Raw genomic sequence first — 12,031 nt, 5'->3', positions numbered from 1 at the left:
GGAAGCTCACTTCAAGTTTTTTCAGACATCAGGGTTTTTGCCCCAATATGGGGGGACAGGAATGGAGCAGTGTGGGTAGCTTAAGATAATTTAAAGGGCAATTAAGGCAAATGATCAGCAGTGAACTGGATTTTTTTTTAGTTTACCTCCAGACCCCCTGTTGCTTCAGGAGCATGGTAGCTGACTGGAGGTAGCAACCAGATGGCAGATTGGGGTGGAGGGCAGAAGTCCAGGCTGACTTTGAGGGCCATCCCCACTTCTTACCTGACCATAGCTGCAGCCACAGGTTGTCCTGTGGAGTGGTTTCCCAATCTTGCTGCTCAAAAAAGTTGACAAGTGCTTAGAGAGTGCCTCAAGATGTTGGGCCCCTTTCTCCCTCACCTGTAATAGAATGCTATAGCGCTTTTTATGCTGGAGAGTCTCATATTGGCCCTGAAACTCCGAGAGCCATTAATATTCTAAAAGTGAAAGTTGACCAGAATTCTACTTTTTTTTTGTTCCTATTAACAAGTCAGAAACATTTTATTTTGTGAAAAGCATCTACTGGATATGTTAAAATCTTCAATTAAAAACTGGTTTGTACCGGAAGCAATAAATATGAAAATGGATTATAAAGGCAAGTTATAGGCTGGGCATGGGAGTGACAGTGATGTCCATTGGTTAGGGTTTGAGGGGGGGGTGGGGGTGCTGTTAGGAAGAGCAGAGTAGGAGACACCAGGACAGCTGATCTGATCACGCACAATCTTGCAGTGTTCAGCTCATTACATATGCATCAGCAAGGAGCTCTCTGGTTCTCATGGTGGGAAAAGGGGTAGGAAGTGTGGGGTGGCACAGTGCCACAGTGGTTAGCTATGCACTGACCATCTGACCCATGACTCTTGATCCACAACCCACCACACGGTGGTGGCACAGTGGTAAGCACTGCTGCCTCACAGCACCAGGGACCTGGGTTCGCTTCCCGGCTTGGGTCACTGTCTGTGCAGAATCTGCATGGGTTTCCTCCGGGTGCTCCGGTTTCCTCCCACAGTCCAAAGATGTGCAGGTTAGATGGATTGACAGTGCTAAACTGCCCCTTAGTGTCAGGGGAACTAGCTAGGGTAAATACGTGGGGTTACGGGGATAGAGCCGGGTGGGATTGTGGTCAGTGCAGACCCAATGGGCTAAATGACCTCCTTCTGCACTGTAGAGATTCTATGATTCTACATGCACTGACTAAGTAACATATGGCTTTAATAAGGGAGGCTGCCCACAAAATCGTTTCCTCCATTCCAGGTATCAGCGAGAAAAAGGGGGAGCCCACAAAGGAGACTGGCCACAGATCCAGCCCTAATCCCACCAGAGGAAGATGCACCGTCACGGAATTCATCTGCACGCCCACTAATGCAGACAAACACAGGGCCACAACTGGCGGAAGCAGTGACTGCTTCCCTCCATTACCTTCAAGAGTTCATAAAGACACTGGGGGCGATTCTCCCACCTACTGCGCTGCTCTAGCAGAGGCCGTTTCACGAGCTTCCCTCTGGGCACCGCATGTCTCCAGCTCCAAGTTTTTTTTAAAGAGTAATCAGCTCCGCGCCAGAAAACAACACAGAGCAATGGGATGTCGTGGGGATGCCCAGCGATTGAGCTCTATGCTGCTGACCTCTTCAGTGGGAATAGGCTCCGCCCCCTGATTTTCAGAGGGAATCCTGCTCGGGCACTCTGCGGTGCTCAGAGTGTCGGAGATTCAATCTGAAAATCACGCAAAAAAACCCAGCGGGAGTTACTCCTGCTTTCATACGAATTGGGGACTTCAAATTTTTTGAGAGAATCCTGGACACTGTTTTGGCATCATTGGAAGATCCACAGAAGCCGTTGTCAGACCATTTAGCAGGTAGGATGAAAGTTTGAAGATGTCCACCATCTGTGCCCCTTGGAGGGAGGGATCCACCTCCCTCCCTGCTTCTGACAGCATCACCTTCCAAATCACAGAATGAATAACAGCTCCAGACCTTGATGGGTTCCTGCTGGAATACAACCCATTTGTCATGGAGCAATACTGGTTTATTGGGCATTGAAACCTCAAGTCCAGAATTCAGCGGAGCTTGGTTTCTCTTGGAGTGGACTAATGATTAATGGGGTGCCCTTGCACTAGGCTAAAAACAACACTAAGCATTAACTCCTCCTACCCAGAGACCGCTCCCAAAGAAAACATGAGAGTTTTTACAAACTGCACAATAACCTTCAGCACTGAGAGAGAGATTTTCTGGCATGTCAAGCACTTTCTACGCTCCTCTGGTTACCCACCAAACTTCCTCCCTCTCCCTCCACAAGCACTGCCTTGTCATTCCTCTCCTTCCTATAACCAAACTTCCCTCATTATCTAAGACCCAATTACTATTTATTTTGCCATTCCTGTTCTCCCCACTGTTCATGTGCACATGACCCTCCTGAATCTGACCTCCCTCAACCCGTCCCTACTCCACCCCATGAGATCATCCACTACCCCATCATAAGTCTGGCACTTCCACCCGTGATGAAAATATATTTTTCAATAATGCACTGTGAAATAGGCTTGTGTTGTGTGCATGTGTAGGGGTGTGACTAATTTAATTAGACTGGAGACAGTTAAAAACATCAAAAGGGATAAGGTGTGAAAGCAAGTATTCTGAATTGGAGATAAGCAGGGCTATGATATTGGAATTCATTATAAAGGATGCAATAGCAGAACATTTAGAAATACATATTATTGTCAAGCAGAGAAGGTTCACTAGGTTGATCCTGGGCATGGAAGGATTTTCTTATGAGAAGAGGTTGAGTAGGTTGGGCCTGTACTCACTGGAGTTTAGAAGAATGACAGGTGACCATATTGAGACATGTATGATTCTCTCGGGGCTTGACAGGGTAAAGAGGTTGTTTACCCTTGTGGAAGAGTCTAGGACCAGAGTAGACTAATTTAAGACAGAGATGAAGAGAGATTTTTTCTATCAGAGGATAGTGAATCTGTGGAATTCTTTATCAAAAAGAGGTCTGTAGATGGTGGGTCATTAAGTGTATTCAAGGCTGAGATAGATAGATGTTTAATCAGTAAGATAAGCAAGCGTTATGGGGTTAAGGCATCAAGGGTTATGGGGTTAAGGCAGGAAAGTGGAGTTGAGGATTGTCATATCAGATCAGTCATGATCTCATTGAATGGTGGACTTGATGGGCCAAATAGCCTAATTCTGCTTCTACATCTTATGGTTATAGTAACAGTGAGCAGTATGAATAGAAATTTGCATAAGGAAGACAAGGCCAGTGACTTAAAGTTTAACTATTGTATTTCAAAAGGAAAATGTATAACTGGTAAAGATCATAAAGCAAAGTATTAAGTTTATTTTTACCCAAAAGTAGGAGCCATAAAAAGTATGAATGATCTGCAAGTTCTGGGAAAGGGAACTTCCAAAAGGATGTAAACACAATAGATTTAAAGATGAAAAGGGAAAACGTATAAACATACAAAAAGGAGATTGAAGGCTGTAGAACGCTGTGTAGACGTCATGAGATCCTAAAGAGCATGTGTGCTGAAACAGACCTGTGAAGAAGCAGTCTGCAACCACCCTCAGAGGCCCTGTAGTTAACAGTCGATGTTTGTGGTAATTTTTAGAGAGAAAATATGAGATTGTTGCCTAAAAGGGGGGTTTAGCTCCGGAGTTAAATTAAGCAGTAATCTTTTGGAAAATGTGTAAAATAATTGCATAAACGTCATGTTGTGTGTTTAAAATTTCTTTTTAAATAAATGTTTAAATGTAACATTTAGGCAAGGCCTTTGACAAGGTACCACATGGTAGGTTGTTGCATAAGGTTAAATCTCACGGGGTCCAAGGTGAGGTATCTAAATGGATACAAAATTGGCTTCTTGACAGAAGCCAGAGGGTGGTTGTAGAGAGTTGTTTTTCAAACTGGAGGCATGTGACCAGTGGTGTGCCTCAGGGATCAGTGCTGGGTCCACTGTTATTTGTCATTTATATTAATGATTTGGATGAGAATATAGAAGGAATGGTTAGTAAGTTTGCAGATGACACTAAGATTGGTGGCATAGTGGACAGTGAAGAAAGTGATCTCCAATTGCAGTGGGATCTTGATCAATTGGGCCAGTGGCTGACGAATGTCAGATGGAGTTTAATTTAGACAATTGTGAGGTGATGCATTTTGGTGGATTGAACCAGGGCAGGATTTACTCCGTTAATAGTAGGGCGTTGGGGAGAGTTACAGAACAAAGAGATCTGGGGGTACATGTTCATAGCTCCTTGAAAGTGGAGTCACAGGTGGACAGAGTGGGGAAGAAGGCATTCGGCATGCTTGGTTTCATCGGTCAGAACATTGAATACAGGAGTTGGAATGTCTTGTTGAAATTGCACAAGACATTGGTAAGGCCACACTTGGAATAGTGTGTGCAATTCTGGTCACCCTACAATAGAAAGGATGTTATTTAACTAGAAAGAGTGCAGAAAAGATTTACTAGGATGCTACCGGGACTTGATGAATTGAATTATAAGAAGAGGCTGGATAGACTGGAACTTTTTTCTCTGGAGCGTAGGAGGCTGCGGGGTGATCGTACAGAGGTCTATAAAATAATGAGGGGCACAGATCAGCTAGATAGTCAATATCTTTTCCCAAAGATAGGGGAGTCTAAAACTAGAGGGCATAGGTTCAAGATGAGAGGGGAGAGATACAAAAGTGTCCAGAGGTGCAATTATTTCACACAGAGGGTGGCGAGTGTCTGGAACAAGCTGCCAGAGGTTGTAGTAGAGGCAGGTACAATTTTGTCTTTTAAAAAGCATTTAGACAGTTACATGGGTACGATGGGTATAGAGGGATATGGGCAATTGGGATTAGCTTAGGGGTTTTAAAAAAGAAAGTGCGGCATGGACAAGTTGGGCCGAAGGGCCTGTTTCCATACTGTAAACCTCGTGACTGTATTTACCATCTCCAAGAGTGGTTTGAAATTTGTGCTTTTGACTTCAGTATAGATACCGTCTCATTATAAAAAGCAAATTGCAAATCGTTGTGACAGCTTGTCCCAAGTTTCTCTCTGGAACTGAGCAGCCTGGCAATTACTACCTGCCATATCATACATAATACACCCTACCTGATCCAACTCCCTCCTCTGACTGTGACAGTTCACTGAGTCCCAGTAAAAACCCTGGGACCAAATTTAAAACTCTCAGAACATACCCTTTAGACACACCTCTCTGCGATGCTCACTGCCCAGAGAGGCCTTCCAATAGACTGACACATGGGTGACATGCCTACCCCTCTAACATGCCCATGACAGTTTTGCTTCAAAATCCAGAACATAATTTCAAAAGTTCATTCTGATTTTTGACTTCACGCAGAACCAGAAGATTCTGTCCATATGAAGATTTTTTAAAAGCAGTTTCTTTCTTTAGTATTAAGCAACTGCCACATTTTGATATTGGTGAGAAACTTTTCGACCACATTCTTCCTTCCCCTTATCCACCTACCCCCAACAGTGCATAATTTATTTTACATGTTTTGGAATAAAACACAAATTGTTAAATTACCATTATTGCCTTTGTTTGTCTGGTAGAAGAGAGCAAATTTTTGAGGATTATCGATCACCATGAACTTTTTTAACAGGCCTGTGATCACTTCATTAACAGTGGTTACACTACTGATGTGAAGCTGTTTAATTGCATCCAGTGGCAGGTAAAATGATGTACGTTTGTTGGTGATTTCTGCTGGATTCACTTCCTTCAACACATCATAGATTGACTGTGGCCGGATGCCTGCTGGGACAGTGACAGGGCGGCGTAGTTTGAGATGAACTTTGATGAACCCAGTGTACGTGCCATCCTGATTCTGAAAAATAGCATTAACATTGAGAATTTAAAAGAAAATGCAGTTTCATAAGCTGCTAAATTATATGTGCTCTCAGAGTGTGAAATAAATTTTTCATGATCTCCACAAACTCTTAGTTCCTATGATGTGTTATAAGCCAACACAACCTTTGTTTGCAGTTGATTAAGACAAAATTGAAATGTCTAATCTTTTGTGACACCCGGAGAAAGATTTCCCTAGAACACTATGTGGAGAAACAGAAAATGTTATCCCCTCCGAGGAAAGTTTTAAAAAGTTAGAAGGAAAGAGACAAAGATGCACCCACAACATTACAATAAATAACCATGTTCCTGCAGGCACCATTGTTACAACTAGCTCCAAGGTTCACGAGCAATAAAAGTGTATCTACTACTAATAATACCGGCATTTAACATCATAGGTAAAAGCAGATTTTAGATTTTGTAGTTAATGCTAATCATGTATCTAATATTAACCTACATGGTCATGTTTACAATTGGATTGATATATTTTCTGCATGCATTTGGGGTTTCTAATTGAAGATTAAATGAATTGGCAACTTTACAACTTGTTTTGTTCAATAAAGTATTATAAAAGGGTTACTGTAGCAACTAACAAATATGGCAATAACAAAGTTGTGCAAGCATGTCAATGGCTATAATGGTGAATTATTCTCATTCGTTAAACCAGTCACAGATGTTTATGAAAGATAAAAAAAGTGTATTCAACAGGAATAAATTTATAAAACAAAGGGCATAGATAAGATAGATAGTCAACATCTTTTCCCAAAGGTAGGGGAGCCTAAAACTAGAGGGCATAGGTTTAAGGTGAGAGGGGAGAGATACAAAAGGGTCCAGTGAGGCAGTTTTTTCATGCAGAGTGGTGAGTGTCTGGAACGAGCTGTCAGAGGTTGTAGTAGAGGCGGGTACAATTTTGCCTTTTAAAAAGCATTTAGACAATCACATGGGTATAGAGGATATGGGCCAAACACAGGCAATTGGAACTAGCTTAATGGTAAAAACTGGACAGCATGGACAAGTTGGGCCGAAGGATGTGTTTCCATGTTGTAAATCTCTATGACTCTAAATTTATGCTTTAAGATGAACATATATTGCTCCAGCTTCCACAGGATCCTAAAAATGCATGTGTCCCCAACTTCATTCAGGCAGCAATGGGAGCTGGAATGATAGACTTTAAAATCTATTTTTCAGCATTAGCATGACGGACATCTCCTTCAGCAACGTTTAAAGAATTGAGGCTTGTGATCAAAGATATCTGAGTATTCAAAATTCATGCAAATGTTAACTATAAAATGTTACATTTTTAAAAATCAAGTGCTGAAAGCAGTAATGTAATTCTGGGATTCTTCTGAGGTTAGATGTCTTCAGCTCTGTCTCAATTGTGAAGGGAGTTTAATTTATAATGCAGTTTTGTATAGTGCAGCACTAACTGGAGAATTCTCTAAATTGCAAACTCAAGAAAAAAATAAAAAAATGATGGCGGCTTCGAAAAATTACTAAGGTGAAAGTGCCCTTTGAAGTGAACTATATAAATTGTGCTGCAAGTTACTACTCTTTGCATTTTTTACTGGTGTGGCTATCTCAATGGAACAGCATTACACAATGTATGCTGCTCTTTTTTTGTATAATAGCAGCATACTTATGTTATATGGACACATAATAGAAGTAGAAATGTGAAACAATGTGGTATGTTGGAGGTCTAACATATTGCACCATAGTGGTGAGATGCAATTCATTGTTATATAAAACGCAAAATAAAACTGAAATACACCTGCGTGGCTAAACTTTCCACAGATGGTAGGACTGTAGTTCGCAGTAAAATGCTACTGCACAGGCGCACATTTGTATGTCATGAATGCGAGTGTATGCCTACAGATACTTATAAGCTTTGAATAAAATTGGGAGAGATGGTGGAATAGTAGTGATGTCACTGGACATCTAATTCAGATGTCCCATGGGTTCAAATCTCACCACAGAAGCTGGTGGAATTTAAATTAATTTATTTTAAAAAATCTAGAATTGAAAGGTAGTCGCAGTAATGACGCCACAAAACTTACCACCGATTGTTATAAAAACCTGTCTGGTTCACTAATGTCCTTTTGGGAAGGAAATCTGCCTAATCTGGCCTATATGTGACTCCTGACCCACAACAATGTGGTTGACTGTTGTTGAATCAAAGGTTCCAGAAGGTGGTTCATCACCACCTTCTCAAGAGCAATTAGGGATGTGCAAGAAATGCTGACCTTGCCAGCAATGCCCACATCCCAAGGAAGAATAAAAAAGGATCCAGTTGGTATGTATGATTTAGCCATGTTGCAAACAGTTATATCTACTCAATAATACAGATTTACCAGCTTGAACGGCAGCTCAAAGTCTGGTGTTAAATAGAAAGGATAGTGTTCATTTGACATCAAAGTATGTGATACTCTAGTATGTATTTGCCCTGGTTACCAGTGCTACATTACTTCTGTGTTGAATCATCTTAAGTGAGCATCACTGAGGGTAAAACAGTTGTTGAATTAGGATTACAATTTTGCTTCATATCAGAATTTTCATGGAAAATTGAAAAACAGTGCGGTTTGAGAAACATTGTATAAAAGGATTATTTGTAATTTCTATAATATTTCGCTCAAATTGAATCCTTACCAAACGCATTCCCAAGCAGTTTTTAGCCTTTTCATTGTATTCTTCAATTTTTTGTTTAATTTCTTTTTCTGTGAGAACCTTGGGTTTTTCTTCTTTTGTTGCCACATTCTAAAACATAAAAGAAAGCTTTAATTATAAAGGACCTTCTATTTCCTAAATTATCAAGATGTATTATACCCACTTAATTCCTAAAGAAAACTGCAGAAAATGTAAAAAGGCTTAAAGAACACATTTAAGATCCATGATTATACCAACATTAGTGTAACGTTTATACTTACTAGAGCCAAATATAAGTGAAGTTACAATTTCTTCCACATCCAATGCCACAACAATATTAAGGCCTGTTATATCAATGTGTAAAGTAGAACCACAAGATGTATTGTGGCCAGCATGCTGACCATTCTAAAATTTAACCAACTTTGCATTACTCACAATTTAGCAACAACATAACTTATACAAGGAGTAGAACATCGGTACAACATCAGTAATGTTGTGCATGTGTACAAAAAGTAAAACGGCATATGTTGGTTGTTCTGTTCATCCTCAAATAAGGTTTTTTTTAAAAACCAAGTTACATCTTTTGGTTGCAGCCTCCAGTAGTTCCTTCAAGGACTTCAAATTAGGCTGCATGTGGACCTGGTTAGGTTGAATGCAGCCAGGCTGACATGTGCTGTGTTCTGGGCAAGATTTGAAGATAGGTGTTTGACCCCTTCCTAACATATGCTAGGGCCAAATGGATACTTTGTGCATCCATTTGAAACATTTAAAAATTGGACCTGGTAAACTAGGCAGTGGGACCAATACTTTCAAATTGGGTACAGGCCATCCCATGGATAAAATAGAATTTTCCTACCCGCCATGGGAATCATAGCAGGTGGGGGCGGACCATGCAAAAGGTCTGTTGACCTTGGGTGGAAATTTCCAGCCTTGGGGCGAGCGCGGCCAGAAAATCCCGCCCATTGTTAAATGAATTCAAGGTGTAATTAAAGCAAAAAACCCCACAGTTGTCCTAAGGCAATGTTTGTACCGGACTGTGGCATGGATTTCACCACATATGGCTTCCCATACTTAAGGTTAGTACATTAGGTCAGTAGCCAATTGATTTTTACTGGCTGCTGCAGAGATAAAAATATTAAAGTGGTTAGTAGCACTACTTGAAGTCGAAAGGTGGGATTTTCCAGCCGCGCTTGCCCCAAAACTGGAAAGACCCCTTTGCATGGCCTGCCCCCTGCCTCCCCCGCCCTCTTCGATTCACGTAGCAGGCGGGACAGGAAAATTCCCTTTGAAGTCTACTGGCCATGGTGTGGCATGTAGCAAAGACCTTGGCTCTGGCTTCATAAGAATGGGGTAGGCCATTTAGAAATGAGAAAAGGAGAAATTTCTTCACTCGGTAGTAAACTTGTGGAATTCTCTATCATAGAAGGCTGTAATAAGTCACTGAATATATTCAAGGAGGAAATAGATTTCTAGACACTAAAGAGATCAAGGGGTATGGAAAGAGAACAGGATTATGGCGTTTAAGGATCAGCCATGATCGTATTAAATGACGGAGCAGGCTCGAGGGTCTGAAAGACCTGCTCTTGTTCCTACTTCCTATGTTTTCAAGGTTCTGCTCAGTGAGGAGGACAAGCTACTCAGAAGGAAACAGGGGTGAAACTTTGCATGGTTGAAGAGATGGCTGCAAGCAGGATCCATGTCTGCTCAGGGTTACTGGGGAGCAATTCACCTGCCTCTATTTCATTGAGGGGGACAGTACATTAGACACTTCTGCTTCAACAAGGGGATGCTCACTGAAATCTGCCATCTGTAGCAGTCCAAATGAAACAGGGCAGAGGGAGGACAGTATTGCCTGGGTTTGTGAAGGGTTGCATGGTGGCACATGGTTAGCACTGCTGCCTCACAGCGGCAGGAACCCGGGTTCGATTCTTGGCTTGGGTCACTGTATGTGCAGAGTCTGCACGTTCTCCCTGCGTTTGCATGGGTTTCCTCAGGATGCTCCGGTTTCCTCCCACAGTCCAAAAGACATGCTGGTTTGGTGCATTGGCCATGCTAAATTCTCCCTCAGCATATCCGAACAGGTGCCGGAGTGTGGCGACTAGGGGATTTTCACTGTACCTTCATTGCAGTGTTACTGCAAATCAATACCATGTTTCCCAACAGCAGTGATGTGAGCCAAAATTCTTCGGCCTCGCCTGTGGCTGGGATTCTCTGGTCCCACTCCAGTGAATGGAGATTTGGCTGAGCACTGACATGCCAAATTCTCCATTCACGCTAGCAGCTGTAGTGGGGAGTGCGAGACCGGAGAATTTCGGCCCTGGTCTTCATTCTGCAGCAGTCCACTGAACCATCCACATTTGAACCATCATGACAAACCAGAAGTTGGCTACAGGGTGTCAAGAGCTATGCACTGACCATCTGGATCATGACTCTTGATCCACAACCCACCACAAATGGGCAATTGAAAGCTATGCTGCTACACAAAATGTAAGAGCATTGGGGTGCTTAAGCTATGATTCAGCTGCCTACACTGTCCTGGAGGAGCCTTTCATTATTTGTCAGAATGAGTGCCACAATTCATGCACACAATGCCCTACCTCACCATCAGGAGGGCGCTAGATATACAGTGAACAGTTGAGGAGGAACAGCAAGAACAAGAGAGGCAAACAACAGATCATTTTCTGGCCATGCTGTCAGTGATCCACTTGATTGTGGGACTTGTGAACACAATCCAATTTCCCAATAATTAACAGTCCCACACTTTACCTTTCCCCTGTTGCAGCATTCTTTTCAGCAAAATGCTGGGGAAAAAAGCCACCACAAAACAAAGTTCCAAATCCACTTTATCATTTAAATAATCCAACATTCCAAAAAAAGTCAACACATTACACTTCAAATTCCTTTAGTGGCCGTTTTCCATGTGCCTTTGACTGTCCTAGTACTCCTGTCCTCAGTGGCTTCAGTGTGGCTGGTGGAAGGTTGCCAAGGTAGTAGAATAATGCAGATAGCTGTGGAAGGATAATCTTGAAAAGGCTCTGGCTCTAGAAGGCCTACCTTCAGACCAGTTTGGCATGGATGGAAGCAGCCTGACCGGCTGCCTCGCAGGCAACAACAAGGGTATCTCACACTGCTGGGAGAATGAAAACGGTCATCTTGAAAGGGGATACGCTTATGCTCCAGGGAACCTGCCCATCCAACAGAGTGGCGTCTCAGCAATGCTAGTAGTTTGGAATACAGACAGCTGCGAGGTCCAGCAGACTCCTTTCCTTCAACTGCACCATCATTCTGCTGATACCAGTGTTCAGAGTTGGCATGACTGCAGTCTGAGCTTCCACAGCAGCAGCAAGACATTAGGTTGTTTCTGATTGTGCTGCAAAGGAAGCTGAGATATCAGCCCCAGATGCTGCATAATGATTAGAGTGTGCTAATCAAGTTGGTCACCATTTCCATACTGGAAAAGGTAGGCTCCAATCTCTGACTAAAGCCCTGTGCCAATATATGCCATGCTTCTCAACATTGGCAGCCAA

General features: G+C 42.4%; 1 protein-coding gene across 2 annotated transcripts in view; it reads right to left on the bottom strand.

Annotated features, from left to right (window-relative positions):
• LOC144511838 (ras association domain-containing protein 5-like) overlaps window positions 1-12,031 on the bottom strand; it is a 130,413-nt gene that overhangs the window by 13,211 nt on the left and 105,171 nt on the right. For both annotated transcript variants that reach the window (XM_078242205.1, XM_078242206.1), the window contains 2 exons: window positions 8,508-8,615; window positions 5,547-5,844 (listed from right to left, as the gene is read on the bottom strand). In XM_078242205.1, the coding sequence (XP_078098331.1) occupies window positions 5,547-5,844; window positions 8,508-8,615 (406 nt within the window). The remainder of the gene's footprint in view (window positions 1-5,546; window positions 5,845-8,507; window positions 8,616-12,031) is intronic.

Source organism: Mustelus asterias, chromosome 25, assembly GCF_964213995.1.
Source record: "Mustelus asterias chromosome 25, sMusAst1.hap1.1, whole genome shotgun sequence".
Lineage (NCBI taxonomy): Eukaryota > Metazoa > Chordata > Chondrichthyes > Carcharhiniformes > Triakidae > Mustelus > Mustelus asterias.
The sequence above is the reverse complement of the archived record's forward strand: the minus strand, read 5'-3'. Positions and strand labels throughout refer to the sequence as shown.